The 18,210-nt window shown below is 44.3% G+C and overlaps 1 protein-coding gene across 2 annotated transcripts in view; it reads left to right on the top strand.

Moving 5' to 3' along the window:
- LOC137357243 (anthrax toxin receptor 1-like) overlaps positions 1-18,210 on the top strand; it is a 164,306-nt gene that overhangs the window by 59,569 nt on the left and 86,527 nt on the right. For both annotated transcript variants that reach the window (XM_068023429.1, XM_068023428.1), the window contains exons 10-11: positions 3,217-3,315; positions 9,263-9,332. In XM_068023429.1, coding sequence (XP_067879530.1) covers positions 3,217-3,315; positions 9,263-9,332 — 169 coding nt within the window. The remainder of the gene's footprint in view (positions 1-3,216; positions 3,316-9,262; positions 9,333-18,210) is intronic.

Genomic DNA, 18,210 nt, shown 5'->3' with positions numbered 1-18,210 from the left:
GTCTCATCACCAGAACTTTCAAATAAGCACCAAGTTGTAGCTTGGCTGATGGTGAGAGGAGCCCTCCCCATCACATCCTTCCTGCACATCCAGAGTCTCACAGCCTCCGCACAATGCCCTCGAGGTGGCTGTTCAGGGGAAGAGACCATCATCTACCTCCTTCTGGAATGTGTCTTTGCAAAGCAGGTGTGGAGAGAGATGCGGTGGTTTTTGTCGAGGTTCATCCCAAGCAGCTCTGTAACACAGGAGTCTGTGCTCCACCGGCTGTTCCTAGGGATGCACACCGAGATAAACATCAACTGCTGTTGGAGGACTATCAATTCAGTGAAAGACGCCCTTTGGTCTGCCCGAAACTTGCTGGTCTTTCAGTGCAAAGAGTTGTCCACGACCAAGTGTTGCAGACTGGCACATTTCAAGGTCCAGGACCACATGCTGAAGAACGCACTAAAGCTTGGGGTAGCTGCTACAAAGGCTCAATGGGGAAAGACCACCTCCCGCCATCGTATACCAAGGGGTTAGAACCCATGCAAAACTCCTCGGGCTTTATGACCAGTTCAAACTGGTCGCAGAAGCTCATCAGTCTGCGAACTGACAGTGGATCCAAGCCGAAGACAGCGATGTCGTCCATGTACAGGGAGGCTTTGACCTGAGTGCCTCCGCTGCCTGGGATTGTCACTCTTCTTATGACCACATCCTCCCTGATGGACTCAGCAAAGAGTGTAATACAGCACACGAACCGTAAAGGGGGGGAGAGAGGTCAACCCCACGTGACTCCAAATGTTTGACATGAAATGTAAATGTACCTTGTCAATATAACCTGTAATGACAAGTATAGTGAGGCACCTCATGTACTGTAGTGAAAGAAACTGATCTTATTGCACTTTATATGTCAAATTTGAACTGTAACGTAATGTAAGGAACTTGACAAATTTTATGAATAAAGTATATTTTGGGGCAAAAAATGAAAATGAGGAAGAAGCAGAGGGTAATGATCGATTCTTGGGGGACCCTGGAGGTAACAGTCCAGTGTGGAAGAGGGGCCACTGGTGGAGTTTGTCTAGTTATAGGAACATAGTCAATAGGAGCAGGAGTAGGCCATTCAGCCCCTCGAGCCTGCTCTGCCATTCAACTAGATCATGGCTGATCTTCTACCTCAATGCCATTTTCCTGTACTATCCCCATATCCCTTGATATCTTTGATATCTCCAAGTCTATCGATCTCTGTTTTGAACATACTCCACAGCCCTCTAGAAGTGCAAAGATTAATTGATCAGATTAAGACACCCCCAAAGAAAACCAGCAGGTAAAATAGTTATGATAAGCATATTTTTCTTAAAGCAATGAATTAAATGTTCATGATTAAATGCTTTATGTGAGCCAGCCTATGAGGAAAGCCCCAAGTTTAATCAGTTCCGGCCCTTGGACATTGAGGTTCACTGATCTCAACTGGGATGGAAGTAGGGTCTCTTTCAAGAGTCTCAATATCCTCAGGCTAGAGAGGGGAAAAACCAGCTCGGAATCCTCTTCCTGATCACAAACCAATGATTCTTCTGAAAATGACACACATGGACACTGGGTGATGAAAGGATTAGGGTCAGCTTTGATAGCTTCAAAGACATTCATTGTCCAATTCACAAATGAAGAATAGTCACCTGGCCAAAGTACCAGAGGCTGTATGTCCTAGTCTATCAATAGATGTATGTTCAGGTCAGTATGACAGGAACCAGGCAAGGTCACCTAGTAGACAACAGAAGAGAGCTGGTGTGCTCCACCTTGTCAAATGCTGCAGAGGCCGAGGAGGAGGAGGAGTGACAATACATCATGGTGACACTCACAGAGGATATCATTTGAGACTTTAGTTCATGGCTGTTTCAGTGTTATGGAAAGGATTGGAGAGATTTAATCACAGGGTCATGAAAAATATGGCTGGAGATTTGGAGGTGACTACATGTTCAAGGACAGGAGAAGAAAGTGAGATTGGAGATCGGGCTGTAGTTTTTCAAGGCTAGAGGGGTCGAAGGTGGGTATTGTGAGGAGGGGGTGGGGAGGATGTGAATGTTGGCGTTTTGTGAAGGAGGGAGGCGTGAGGTGTGGCGAGGAAACCATTCACAATGTCAGAACTACACTGATGTGGCATCGTCAGTTATGCACTCAATGCTTGAAGGGACATTGACCTCCCACAGGCTCTTGTTCGACATTTCTGTGCTGTACAATTACCATTTTGTAACCATCCTGGGAAGTGAGGGTTTGTAGCTTGTACAACAACATTCAGCATCTCTTTTATTATACCTTTCCATTCCAGGGAAGTAACCCAATAATTCTTCTGACCAGAAATCAGATTTTGTGGCCAAATCCAGCAAGCTCATTGAAACTGTTCTGAAATGACTGGGTGCGGTATCGCCACATATTCTTTGATGTCGGAACTCCTTGTTTATTTTCACAGATTATCACACAGTTGTCATTGTCAGTGTCTCCATCTTGATAGATGACCCGTCATCCTTAAAATCTCATGGAAAATATTTAAACTCAAGTTCCTAAATGAAATAGTAACTTCCAATATATTCAAGTCATGATTATTCATTGTCTGATCTTGTTAACCAATGAGGTTGTTTTTCTCTCCCATCCTCAAGTCATGATGTCAAGAACTGGATCATACCCAACGCTCCTCCCTTTCTCGAATCAAACGAGTGTAATTGAAAACAGAGAGAAAAGAACAGGGTTTGGAAAGGCTGGATTTCCAAGTGCTTGGTTTCAATTAGGGATCCCATAGCCTCTCAGCAATTGAAAAGAAAATACTTTGGGCTACCTTCCATGTTTTGAGAAATTTAATCCATAAACTCCATTGGGCGGGTGGTGAATTCTCAAAAAATATCCAAAGCAACTGGGAATGGGTTCATGTGGTGTTCATGGGTGAACAGCTGAGGCTTGCAGGACACAAAGATTCCAGGTTCCTTTGCTGCAGTGTACTGAGTTTGCTCATCTCAACCGAGATGTCAGGAGACCTGTTACAATTGCTCTGCAAACAAAAGCCAAAAGAGCAAAGGGTTCGAAAATGTGTTCTGACCTCGGAGAGATGGCCACCAGTTCTGAGAGATTCTGGCAGTGAGGACTGCCAGTCAGATGGACAACAGGCAGATCACATCTCACCAACTCGTGCCAAATGACTCATCAGTTGATCACTGTTGCTTTTCTAAAATTCTGTTTTCTCATTCCCAGAAACATTTCAAGTTGTTGTGAAAGGGAATGGCTTCTCTCATGCACGGAATGTGGATAAAGTTCGCTGCAGCTTCAAGATTAATGAAACCACGACCTTCAGTAAGTATCTCCTGTGACCTCTGGGAAGTTTGAAATGCTGGGTATTTTTGCAAATATTTTGTGCAGTATGGTTTTCCCTCCAATTAAAAATAACAACATGCGAGATAGAGTAGACACCTCTCAAGGCTTTGCAAAATCAGATGCTATCTAATGATGGAAGTTTCCATTCACCGTTTCACCCACTTCACCCACATTTTTTCCTTCCCTTTCCCTTCCTGGAGGAGTTAACCCTGCAATTTCTTCGGGTTTCTGCTGGTCCCCCTGCCCTAACTTCTGCAGGACTCTCTTCGTAAGACCAGTTACAATGGGTCCCTCCTGCCTCTGGGAGTCTCCTGATTGCCTTGTCAAGGGTGGAAGTTATATTTGCCATTTGCAAGGACCAAGAGCAAGGACTCCCTCAGCCCAAGTTCCCACATCTGACCTCAGGTGGGACCTGGCAGAGTGATGGGGGCAGAGACACCCCATAAGAGGACAGGTGAGCCTCACCTGCAAAGGCACCTTCGCCTCCAAAGAGGACAACGTTGTGTAACATTTATCCTGAATCAGTCCTCTTGGTGAGGTGCCAAACAGAGCAGTACCAGCGATGAGGGGTTGGGGGCCAAAGGGTGTACAACCCCTACTGGCAGCCGACTGGCCGAATGTCCATGATAAACGGGCAAGCAGTCATCCAAGTGGCACTTGTGCCCACCTTCCCCATGCAAATAACGTGCCCCCATCCCTACTGAACCTGCACACTCAGGTCATGGGGGGCCAGCAGTTCTGATCTCAGCAGAATCACAGGCAATGGAATTCTTGGAGCTACTGTGTGCAGTTCCACTGATGTCACCAGTCATGTACTGTGTCATTGAGGGAGCCATATTTACTCTTTAAGACAAATATTTTAAAGAATTGCTGCCCTAAGTTCACTCAGACATATTGGGCACTCTAAGTAAAGGATTCTCTCACAACCGGAGCTGTCAATGCCTACAAGGAGTGTCTCGACAGATTCCAGGCTGCACATCCAGGATTCCTGAGCCTCTAGATCTCAAAAAAAAATTGTGGAAAAGTTGTTCTTCACTGAAGAGGGTTGCAATGTTTTGAACGAAGACTTTACCACCTCCCAACTCTCAAAACCAATTGAGTGGAATCTAAAATGAACTCTCTTTCGGATTCCAGTGAAACTGGCCGCGGGTCAAAGAACAAACAAAGAACAAAGAACAGTACAGCACAGGAACAGGCCATTCGGCCCTCCAAGCCTGTGCCGATCTTGATGCCTGCCTAAACTAACACCTTCTGCACTTCCAAGGCCCGTATCCCTCTATTCCCATCCTATTCATGTATTTGTCAAGATGTCTCTGAAACGTCGCTATCGTACCTGCTTCCACCACCTCCCCCGGCAGCAAGTTCCAGGCACTCACCACCCTCTGTGGAAAGAACTTGCCTCACACATCCCCTCTAAACTTTGCCCCTCGCACCTTAAACCTATGTCCCCTAGTAACTGACTCTTCCACCCTGGGGAAAAGCTTCTGACTATCCACTCTGTCCATGCCGCTCATAACTTTGTAAACCTCTATCATGTCGCCCCTCCACCTCCGTCGTTCCAGTGAAAACAATCCGAATTTTTCCAACCTCTCCTCATAGCTAATGCCATCCAGACCAGGCAACATCCTGGTAAACCTCCTCTGTACCCTCTCCAAAGCCTCCACGTCCTTCTGGTAGTGTGGCAACCAGAATTGCATGCAATATTCTAAGTGTGGCCGAACTAAGGTTCTGTACAGCTGCAACATGACTTGCCTATTTTTATACTCTATGCCCCGACCGATGAAGGCAAGCATGCCGTATGCCTTCTTGACTACCTTATCCACCTGCGTTGCCACTTTCAGTGACCTGTGGACCTGTACGCCCAGATCTCTCTGCCTGTCAATACTCCTGAGGGTTCTGCCATTTACTGTATACTTCGCACCTGCAATAGACCTTCCAAAATGCATTACCTCACATTTGTCCGGATTAAAGTCCATCTGCCATTTCTCCGCCCAAGTCTCCAACCGATCTATATCCTGCTGTATCCTCTGACAATCCTCATCACTGTCCGCAACTCCACCAACCTTTGTGTCATCCGCAAACTTACTAATCAGACCAGCTACATTTTCCTCCAATCATTTATATATACTACAAACAGCAAAGGTCCCAGCACTGATCCCTGCGGAACACCATTAGTCACATCCCTCCATTCAGAAAAACACCCATCCACTGATACCCTCTGTCTTCTATGACCGAGCCAGTTCTGTATCCATCTTGCCAGCTCACCTCTGATCCCGTGTGACTTCACCTTTTGTACCAGTCTGCCATGCGGGACCTTGTCAAAGGCTTTACTAAAGTCCATATAGATAACGTCCACCGCCCTTCCCTCATCAATCATCTTCGTCACTTCCTCAAAAAACTCAATCAAATTAGTGAGACACGACCTCCCCTTCACAAAACCATGCTGTCTCTCGCTAATAAGTTCGTTTGTTTCCAAATGGGAGTAAATCCTGTCCTGAATAATCCTCTCTAATAATTTCCCTACCACTGACGTAAGGCTCACCGGCCTATAATTTCCTGGATTATCCTTGCCACCTTTCTTAAACAAAGGAACAACATTGGCTGTTCTCCAGTCCTCTGGGACCTCACCTGTAGCCAATGAGGATGCAAAGATTTCTGTCAAGGCCCCAGCAATTTCTTCCCTTGCCTCCCTCAGTATTCTAGAGTAGATCCCATCAGGCCCTGGGGACTTATCTACCTTAATGTTTTGCAAGACACCCAACACCTCCTCCTTTTTGATAATGAGATGACTGAGACTATCTGCACTCCCTTCCCTAGGCTCATCATCCACCAAGTCCTTCACTTTGGTGAATACTGATGAAAAGTATTCATTTAGCACCTCGCCCATTTCCTCTGGCTCCACACATAGATTCCCATCTCTGTCCTTGAGTGAGCCAACCCTTTCCCTCTTTATATATGTATAAAAAGCCTTGGGATTTTCCTTAATCCAGTTTGCCAATGACTCTTCATGACCCCTTTTAGCCCTCCTAACTCCTTGCTTAAGTTCCTTCCTACTGTCTTTATAGTCCTCAAGTGCTTCGTCTGTTCCTCGCTTTCCAGCCCTTACAAATGCTTCCTTTTTCTTTTTGACTAGGCTCACAATATCCCGTGTTATCCAAGCTTCCCGAAACTTGCCAAACTTGTCTTTCTTCCTCACAGGAACATGCTGGTCCTGGATTCTAATCAGCTGACGTTTGAAAGACTCCCACATGTCAGATGTTGATTTACCCTCAAACAGCCGCCCCCAATCTAAATTCTTCAGTTCCTGCCTAATATTGTTATAATTAGCCTTCCCCCAATTTAGCACCTTCACCCGAGGACTACTCTTATCCTTATCCACAAGTACCTTAAAACTTATGGAATTATGGTCACTACTCCCGAAATGCTCCCCCACTGAAACTTCGACCGCCTGGCCGGGCTCATTCCCCAATACCAGGTCCAGAATGGCCCCATCCCTAGTTGGACTATCTACCTACTGTTTCAAGAAGCCCTCCTGGATGCTCCTCACAAACTCTGCCCCATCCAAGCCCCGAGCACTAAGTGAGTCCCAGTCAATATAGGGGAAGTTAAAATCACCCACCACCACAACCCTGTTACCTTTACATCTTTCCAAAATCTGTCGACATATCTGCTCCTCTACCTCCCGCTGCCTGTTGGGAGGCCTGTAGTAAACTCCCAACATCGTGACTGCACCCTTCCTATTCCTGAGCTCCACCCATATTGCCTCGCTGCATGACCTCTCTGAGGTGTCCTCCCGCAGTACAGCTGTGATATTCTCCTTAACCAGTAATGCAACTCCCCCACCCCTTTACATCCCCCTCTATCCTGCCTGAAGTTCTAAAGCCTGGAACATTCAGCTGCCAATCCTGCCCTTCCCTCAACCAAGTCTCTGGAATAGCAACATCATATTGCCAAGTATTAATCCAATCAGTTGAGCGCTTTCTCCTGAAGCTTTTTCCCACATTCGATGAGGGATAGCATTCCAAAATCTGAAGGGCACACATGATGAATGGAGCTAGAGTGTTAATTTAAGGCAGTTGTTTTTTTTCTTTAGACGTCTCAAGCTTATTAAAAGCCTTTGCTGTCCACTGATGATTCCAATCAGCAGATTCCAGGGCAATTCAGGATTAAACTGAGGTTCATAGACAATGACCCTCCACGACATTCTTACTCAAGTGTTTTTGAAGTGACTATATGCCCTCATCAAGGTGAGCAGCCGTAGCTGGGGACTCAGTTCAGGCAGCTGGTACCAGTCTCAGGCATTTCCAGCTCAGAGAAATGCCAAGTAAAGATCCCTCTGATCCAATATTGTGTTTCCAATCCAGAAAAGCAGTTTTATTTTCCATTTCTCACACTAGACTTCCATGTAGGATTTTGAATTCGTGCCAAATTAAGGCCAGATTGTAGTATGGCCTCACATGCACTGGGAACAGGTTTCAAACTTCACTTAACATAGGACCCGAACAGACAACAAAATAGTCAATTATTTATTTAGGTTGAATTCAATTTTAGGCCACAAAAGATGAAAAGCTAACATCAAAGCCATTGCTGTGCCCTGCCAACATCTTGGCTGTAAAACACATTGCTCGTTGTGCCTTCTTGACAGTGTGTCTGGTGCTGTGCAATCTTATCCACAGTTGTAAACCAAGGTGATCCCATGTAGCACAACTACGCTATTTTATTGAGCTGTATCATCAGAAGGATGGAGTACAAGCATCTGGTATGAACTCCATTTAGTGCAGTGTACTGTCTTCACTTGTGCCTCGTACACCTCCAAAGGACAGGACCACAAACGAAGCCTAAATTTTGAAACTAATGATTTGCAAGTGTGCTAGGAAATGTGACTTGATTGAAAATTCATTGGAATAGATAAAAAGGAAAACAGTAAATTCTTTGCAACAACATTGGGACTAGAAACCAAAAGGGAAAACATCAACTTATTGCAATTACATAGAGCCTTTAATGTAACAAAAGATCCAAAAGGTGCTGCACAGGAAGGTCATCAGAAAATATTTGACACCGAGCCACATAAGAAGATGAGGGCAGATGACTAAAAGCGTGGTCAAAGGGGTAGGTTTGGTCTTTAAAGAGAAGAGAGGGAGGGGCGGGGGGGAAAGGTGTAGAGAGGGAATTCCAGAGCTTCGAGCCCAGGCAATGGAAAGCACAGCCGCCAGTGATGGAGCAATTAAAATGAGGGATGCACAAGAGGCCAGAACTGTAGGCGCGCAGAGATCTGGGAGGCTTGTGGAGCCGGAGCAGATTCCAGAGATCGGGAGGGGACAGACCATGGAGGGACTTGAAGGCAAATATGAGAATTTTAAAATCAAGGGCATTATTTTTCAAAGAAAGGGCATTATAAAAGAAGCATTGTGACTGATGGATGCAATAAATTGTCACCATCTGCAGTGATGGGGTGCTTTTGATGAGAATGGAACAGATTTCCATTGCAAGTAACGACACACGTTTGGAAGAGGAGATTTTGAGAGGTGAGGAAATGAAATTAAACCAGAAGTGGAAAGCAAGCTGCAGGACAAATTGAGGCCTCGAAGCAGTAAGCTCAGTGGCCCAAATAGCCTCTCATTCGACAAGTTAGGGCCAGTATGTCAAGAGTGAGGAATGAATGATAATTGCAGGAAAAACTTTTCTTGTGATAACCACAATATAATCCTTTGCAAAAGAAGTATCACACAATAAGGAAGGAATGCAAAGTAAATCTCATTTGTTTGTCGAGAGTGGTGTTGATGTAAGATACTGATTAAAATATTTGAACAAAGAAGACAGTTTACTGGCTTGTGAAACATCTGGCCACCAGGGAGAGTGTGCGTGTGTGTGTAAATTTCTGAAAGGGTTTTGCATTCCTGAGCAGAAATCTTTCTATCTTCTCCAGTTCAGAAACCTTTGGTGGTAAAAGACACCTATTTGCTCTGTCCTGCGCCAGTGCTCCAAGAGGTCGACAGGTAGGTTGAGATTTATTTTATTTTCTTTCCCCCACAAAATGTTTTTGCAGCCTCACAGAGTTCTTGGTACCTTAGGCAAAGCAAATGGTCGCACAGACCGTTATCAAGCTAAGCTTGTCTGAGTGACTTGACGGGTACTGGATCTCCTGGTGAGATGCTGCTGAGTACAGAGGTAAGGTCCCAGAGTCTATTGCTGATGTGCTGGGCTACCCCACTTCGATGAGAGGAAAGGAGAAAATTGGGAAGAAAATAAATCAAGTTCAGAGTACTGGTAGTCAAAGAATTGTTCCTTAAAATCCTCTTGGCACATGGCCTTGTTGCAAATTGCAAGATCTCATGCAGCGACAAGTTCAGAATTCGCAAAAGCTTTCCTGCTGAGATAGTCAAGGGATACTCTGTGTTCAGCAGGGATCCATTTGGGGTTTGGTTTGGGAAGTCAATTTCCTTTAAGCTGGTGTGAGTCCACTGCTGCCCAAGTTCAAATAAATGAAATGAAAACCAGGTCTGCAGCGTGCTCATGTCTTTGTGATTGACTCTCTGTTATTGAGGAGTTCCAGAACATCAGCAGCTATGTTTCAATCCAGGCTTGGATGCCCAATAAAACATTAATTGGTGCTCATATTCAGAGGGGAGGTTGCCTGCTTTCTTCAGGCCTCTCCAGTGCTACTTATGGGCAGCCAGGAGAAGCCCTTGAGCGATTCTCCCCTTCCTTCCTGTGGGAGAATCGCCAGCCTCTGCCCCACACCTCTCCATGACAGACCAATAATCTGCCTGCTCAATCCGTGTCACATCATTTTGGCACAAGGTCTTAATCCATCAGACTATCACAAACTGATACAACTGAAAATGAAGGAAATGCTTTTATTTGACTAGTATTTTATTGGCTGGATGGTATTTATTGAACTGAAGTACAGTGAGCTTTCTTGGCTAATGTCCGTGGATTTCCAAAAGCCTCAGACCAATTATTAATTGCATAGTTGGATGCTTTGAATGGCTACATATGGTAGGAATTTAATTGGAGCTTCTTGTGGTCCTCCTCACTAACTTTGGCAGGATCTCAACAAGCGCCCACTGGTGTATCTATGCAGGTTACAGGGGCGGAAAAGGAGGGGCTCCAAGGAAATTCCAACTGACAGTTATTATTTTCCTCCGCTGTTGCCGCTGTCAAATGGCTGGAATGGTAGCTCATTAAACTCCCCAGCAGACTGAACTTGGTCGCATAGTGGTGATGTTACTGGACTCGTAAGCCAGAGCCTGGTTTATGATCCAGAGACACAACATGCCACCCAGGGAATTAAAATTCAATTCATGAAATAAAAAATCTGGAATAAAAAGCTAGACTCAGTCATGGTTACCGTGAAATGACTGGATTGTTTTAAAAACCTACCTGGGTCATGAGTTTCCTTTCAGGATGGAAATCTGCCTTCCTTTCCCGGTCTGGCCTGTACGAGACTCCAGACCTACAGCAATGTGTTTTGACTCTCAACGTCCCTCTGAAACGGACCAGCAAGCCGCTCAGTTGTATTCAAGCTCATCACCACCTTCCCGAGGGCAGATAGGCTTGGGCAATAATGAAGCGACACCCACATTCGGTGAATGAATGAAAACTTCCCAGCACACGAAACAGCACAGCACAATGGAAACTCCACGTCAGATTCATGAGAATGTGAAAATTGGGCTGCACGGCCTTCACTGAAAATGTAGGAATAACTTGATCCGAAATTGGCCAGAGGGAAGATGTGACAGGATCGGAATCGGTCACCCGATTATTTCCCATTGACTTACCCATCCAATTCTGTCACTTTACGGCCAGGTGGTTTTTGGTGAAGACCATTTCTGTCACTTTTCACCCATTACGTCTCCTATCACCTGGACACAAGATTGGGGATACTCCTGTTTTCCAGGGGGGCTGACGTCATTGTCTCGCGTGCTCAAGGTTCTCAGAAACAATTCCTAGCCCATGCTAAATTGACCAAGCCATGTCTGATCACTACCTTTCCTGCCTTATTATCCACCCATCCCTGACTACCTTGCCCACTATCCTCACACTCTGCTCTCGGGAAAAGTTTTCCCAACTGGCTGAAGATCTGCTATGACATTGCTGTTACCCACGAGCCACAAGATAGCTTCCTTGATTCTGCTTTTGACACTGACACCCAACTCCACAAAGGCTGTGTTACTTCCATGCACCTGAAGGTCGACCTGAAGGTCGATGGGTCATTTGTCCATTCCCAGGTTTGGCTTCACCGTATCAAGAAATACCACATCTCCCTCTCTATGGCTAAATCCTCATATTACTTCAAGGATTAAAACAATCCCAGACTCTGTCCCAATGCCCAGCCAGCCTCCTCTCATCTCCGACTCCTGCTCCCACCCCCTAACCTGCATTGCCAAGTGCAACAAGCTGCTAGAAACTGTGGTTCAAAAATTCAAACAATTCAGTGCATCAACTTCTGCTGCCACTGCATTGTCTTTCCCCTCTCCAGGGATAAGTGTACTGAGAGAGCAGGTTTCTTTGTTGGGCCTCCTTTGTCTGATAAGGGTTACTTTGAAGGAGGTTAATCAGCAGATGTGTGTTTCCAGGTTATTGCTTGGCAAGGATTTACCTTCTCCATATTTGATACCATTTCCATTGAATTGAAGCCAAAGTTGAACTTCAAAGCCCGGAAAACTGGCTTGATGTGACAGAATTACAGTAGCTAAAGTTCAGATTGAATCAGCGTCTGACGGAGTGAATATCCCTTCACTCAAATATTTAATGATCTGCTTTACGCAAAGCTGTTTTGTTTCTACCCAAGAAAATCGGACTGCTTCAATGAAAGGATGAACCAGCGGAGCTGACTGAACTGGACATATCTGCTGCCAAAATGGAAGAGCTGGCAGACTCGAAAGGAAAGTTGTACCGTTCCAGCGAGCTGACTGGTAACTAGCTGAGAAACTAGTAAAACCACATCTTTTCTGGAGACTTGGTGCAAAACTTTTTCCCAAGCCTTTTTCCCTTTGGCTGTCTTCCTGTGAAGAGTTTTTTTTAGCTTAGAATGTCCGGCATCCTGAAGTATAAATCCTTCAAATGCTTCAAAGGCATCGAGACGGGAGGTAAAAGCTTGGCGTGGGAAATCTTGAATTGTTGGGTCACAGTCAGCTGGGCCTTGACTTGACGAAAATGAATGAACAGCATAAACAGTCAGAGCTGTGAACAAATTATCCAGAGTCTTGGGCTGCTGATGTACATTCCCATGGATGGGAGTACAGGTGTTCTTACCCTGCCTGCAAACCAACTACCAAGTTCTTGACCTGAATCAAAATCAATGTCGGGAGACATGAGGAGATAACCAGAATGCTTGGATCACTGTTACACCCTACCCACTTCATTTAGTGGAGAAATGGGACTAGACATCCAACCATCTGTGGGAGTATTGGGAAAAGTGCAGCTAGCATCGGCAACAGTGGAAATGAGCAATGTGTCATCCTGAGTAAAAGCCAACACATCAGGAGCCTGGGGTTGACGGAGCCAGAAGCAATTAGATGGAACGCGAGCAAAACCTTGGAAAATTCTCTCAAAACAATTTTGAAATAATATTTGGATGATTTCCACACTATGATTATGTCATATGCCATGCTTTGGAATAACACATCCGTTATTTTCTCTGTGACTGCTTATTGCTTGGGGAAAAAAACCCAGCACACGTTCAGTCGCCCTCTCTTCCTCCCGTCACAGTGGCTTATGCTGTTTACAAATCCCAATAACACCACACGCTTGAAGCTATTATTCCATGAGTTCCATGGCAACTTGGCCGATGCCTTGTTTTATTTGTATGTTATTTGGCTGTGTCATTAATGGTTTCAATTGGTTTTGTTGATGACTTCTCTGAATTGGCTGGACATGTTGAACATGGAGTTTGGAAAATTCCTTGATCACTTCCATCATCTTCATTACTTATTTCAACACTGTTGATGAAGGACAAATGTTGCCCATTTCTCTTTCCCACATGAAACTTGCACACTCCAGCATTGTAGTTCATGTCCCACTGTTGGGCCCACATACATATTGGGCACAGAAATCTGAGCCACAGTACGGACAGTTACACCGGCATTGCACTCGCTTGTCCTCTCTGCTGTTCAGCACACCATTATATGCAGAATCAGTATGGCTTGGGCTTGGGGGTGGGGTGAGGTGGGGTTGGACTAGGTGCTCATCTATATTGTATTGGGTTGGTGGGTACCTATCTTATTAAAGGCACATCGTGAGCACCCGCCATCCCTGTTTTGTTCAGAACACCAGCATCTGATCACCATCAGCCGAAGAGAGGGGTGCAGGGTGGGTTCGGGGGGCATCTGGGGAGGAGGGAAGAGACTATCTGGCACCTCCCTCTCTGGATGCATTGTTACAGAGGCCCTCCGAACAAGGTCCCGAATTCTTTCTCAGCCCTTCTGCCAGTCTTCTGCTGAAACTGCAGCAGGATTTCGTTGGATAACCAAGGAAATTGCACCTCATTGTATCCAGATTATTCCATCAATTTTGAGCTGCCGGCTTCAATTCCACAGCCCTTATTAGTTTGGAATTATCTGCAGTTTGACAAGCTTGGATCAAGTTTATTAATCTGAATTCCTCGATTAGATTCCAGTCTGTAACTCACTCCTGGGTATCCATTATTCTATATATAAACCATCCGAACCCCTCGATTAGATTCCAGTCTGTAACTCACTCCCGGGTATCCATTATTCTATATATAAACCATCTGAACCCCTCGATTAGATTCCAGTCTGTAACTCACTCCCGGGTATCCATTATTCTATATATAAAGCATCTGAACCCCTCGATTAGATTCCAGTCTGTAACTCACTCCCAGGTATCTGTTATTCTATATATAAACCATCTGAACCCCTCGATTAGATTCCAGTCTGTAACTCACTCCCGGGTATCCATTATTCTATATATAAAGCATCTGAACCCCTCGATTAGATTCCAGTCTGTAACTCACTCCCGGGTATCCATTATTCTATATATAAACCATCTGAACCCCTCGATTAGATTCCAGTCTGTAACTCACTCCCGGGTATCCATTATTCTACATATAAACCATCTGAACCCCTCGATTAGATTCCAGTCTGTAACTCACTCCCGGGTATCCATTATTCTACATATAAACCATCTGAACCCCTCGATTAGATTCCAGTCTGTAACTCACTCCCGGGTATCCATTATTCTATATATAAAGCATCTGAACCCCTCGATTAGATTCCAGTCTGTAACTCACTCCCGGGTATCCATTATTCGAGATATAAACCATCTGAACCCCTCGATTAGATTCCAGTCTGTAACTCACTCCCGGGTATCCATTATTCCATATATAAACCATCTGAACCCCTCGATTAGATTCCAGTCTGTAACTCACTCCCGGGTATCCAATATTCTCTATATAAACCGTCTGAACCCCTCGATTAGATTCCAGTCTGTAACTCACTTCCGGGTATCCATTATTCTATATATAAACCATCTGAACCCCTCGATTAGATTCCAGTCTGTAACTCACTCCCGGGTATCCATTATTCTATATATAAACCATCTGAACCCCTCGATTAGATTCCAGTCTGTAACTCACTCCCGGGTATCCATTATTCTGTATATAAACCATCTGAACCCCTCGATTAGATTCCAGTCTGTAACTCACTCCCGGGTATCCATTATTCTATATATAAACCATCTGAACCCCTCGATTAGATTCCAGTCTGTAACTCACTCCCGGGTATCCATTATTCTATTTATAAACCATCTGAACCCCTCGATTAGATTCCAGTCTGTAACTCACTCCCGGGTATCCATTATTCTATATATAAACCATCTGAACCCCTCGATTAGATTCCAGTCTGTAACTCACTCCCGGGTATCCATTATTCTATATATAAACCATCTGAACCCCTCGATTAGATTCCAGTCTGTAACTCACTCCCGGGTATCCATTATTCTATATATAAACCATCTGAACCCCTCGATTAGATTCCAGTCTGTAACTCACTCCCGGGTATCCATTATTCTATATATAAACCATCTGAACCCCTCGATTAGATTCCAGTCTGTAACTCACTCCCGGGTATCCATTATTCTATATATAAACCATCCGAACCCCTCGATTAGATTCCAGTCTGTAACTCATTCCCGGGTATCCATTATTCTATATATAAACCAGCTGAACCCCTCGATTAGATTCCAGTCTGTAACTCACTCCCGGGTATCCATTATTCGAGATATAAACCATCTGAACCCCTCGATTAGATTCCAGTCTGTAACTCACTCCCGGGTATCCATTATTCTATATATAAACCATCTGAACCCCTCGATTAGATTCCAGTCTGTAACTCACTCCCAGGTATCCATTATTCTATATATAAACTATCTGAACCCCTCGATTAGATTCCAGTCTGTAACTCACTCCCGGGTATCCATTATTCTATATATAAACCATCTGAAACCCTCGATTAGATTCCAGTCTGTAACTCACTCCTGGGTATCCATTATTCTACATATAAACCATCTGAACCCCTCGATTAGATTCCAGTCTGTACCTCACTCCCGGGTATCCATTATTCCATATATAAACCATCTGAACCCCTCGATTAGATTCCAGTCTGTAACTCACTCCCGGGTATCCATTATTCCATATATAAACCATCTGAACCCCGCGATTAGATTCCAGTCTGTAACTCACTCCCGGGTATCCATTATTCTATATATAAACCATCTGAACCCCTCGATTAGATTCCAGTCTGTAACTCACTCCCGGGTATCCGTTATTCTATATATAAAGCATCTGAACCTCTCGATTAGATTCCAGTCTGTAACTCACTCCCGGGTATCCATTATTCTATATATAAAGCATCTGAACCCCTCGATTAGATTCCAGTCTGTAACTCACTCCCGGGTATCCATTATTCTACATATAAACCATCTGAACCCCTCGATTAGATTCCAGTCTGTAACTCACTCCCGGGTATCCATTATTCTATATATAAACCATCTGAACCCCTCGATTAGATTCCAGTCTGTAACTCACTCCCGGGTATCCATTATTCTACATATAAAGCATCTGAACCCCTCGATTAGATTCCAGTCTGTAACTCACTCCCGGGTATCCATTATTCTATATATAAACCATCTGAACCCCTCGATTAGATTCCAGTCTGTAACTCACTCCCGGGTATCCATTATTCTATATATAAACCATTTGAACCCCTCGATTAGATTCCAGTCTATAACTCACTCCCGGGTATCCATTATTCTATAAATAAACCATTTGAACCCCTCGATTAGATTCCAGTCTGTAACTCACTCCCGGGTATCCATTATTCTATATATAAACCATCTGAACCCCTCGATTAGATTCCAGTCTGTAACTCACTCCCGGGTATCCATTATTCTATATATAAAGCATCTGAACCTCTCGATTAGATTCCACTCTGTAACTCACTCCCGGGTATCCATTATTCTATATATAAAGCATCTGAACCCCTCGATTAGATTCCAGTCTGTAACTCACTCCCGGGTATCCATTATTCTATATATAAACCATTTGAACCCCTCGATTAGATTCCAGTCTATAACTCACTCCCGGGTATCCATTATTCTATAAATAAACCATTTGAACCCCTCGATTAGATTCCAGTCTGTAACTCACTCCCGGGTATCCATTATTCTATATATAAACCATTTGAACCCCTCGATTAGATTCCAGTCTGTAACTCACTCCCGGGTATCCATTATTCTATATATAAACCATCTGAACCCCTCGATTAGATTCCAGTCTGTAACTCACTCCCGGGTATCCATTATTCTATATATAAACCATCTGAACCCCTCGATTAGATTCCAGTCTGTAACTCACTCCCGGGTATCCATTATTCTATATATAAACCATCTGAACCCCTCGATTAGATTCCAGTCTGTAACTCACTCCCGGGTATCCATTATTCTATTTATAAACCATCTGAACCCCTCGATTAGATTCCAGTCTGTAACTCACTCCCGGGTATCCATTATTCTATATATAAACCATCTGAACCCCTCGATTAGATTCCAGTCTGTAACTCACTCCCGGGTATCCATTATTTTATAGATAAAGCATCTGAACCCCTCGATTAGATTCCAGTCTGTAACTCACTCCCGGGTATCGATTATTCTATATAGAAATATTCTGAACCCCTCGATTAGATTCCAGTCTGTAACTCACTCCCGGGTATCCATTATTCTATATATAAACCATCTGAACCCCTCGATTAGATTCCAGTCTATAACTCACTCCCGGGTATCCATTATTCTATATATAAACCATCCGAACCCCTCGATTAGATTCCAGTCTGTAACTCACTCCCGGGTATCCATTATTCTATATATAAACGATCTGAACCCCTCGATTAGATTCCAGTCTGTAACTCACTCCCGGGTATCCATTATTCTATATATAAACCATCTGAACCCCTCGATTAGATTCCAGTCTGTAACTCACTCCCGGGTATCCATTATTCTATATATAAACCATCTGAACCCCTCGATTAGATTCCAGTCTGTAACTCACTCCCGGGTATCCATTATTCTATTTATAAACCATCTGAACCCCTCGATTAGATTCCAGTCTGTAACTCACTCCCGGGTATCCATTATTCTATATATAAACCATCCGAACCCCTCGATTAGATTCCAGTCTGTAACTCACTCCCGGGTATCCATTATTCTATATATAAACCATCTGAACCCTTCGATTAGATTCCAGTCTGTAACTCACTCCCGGGTATCCATTATTCTATATATAAACCATCCGAACCCCTCGATTAGATTCCAGTCTGTAACTCAGTCCCGGGTATCCATTATTCTATATATAAACTA

This window comes from Heterodontus francisci, chromosome 47 (genome assembly GCF_036365525.1).
Source record: "Heterodontus francisci isolate sHetFra1 chromosome 47, sHetFra1.hap1, whole genome shotgun sequence".
Taxonomy (NCBI): domain Eukaryota; kingdom Metazoa; phylum Chordata; class Chondrichthyes; order Heterodontiformes; family Heterodontidae; genus Heterodontus; species Heterodontus francisci.
Note: the sequence above shows the minus strand (reverse complement) of the source record. Positions and strands in the feature narration are given on the sequence as shown.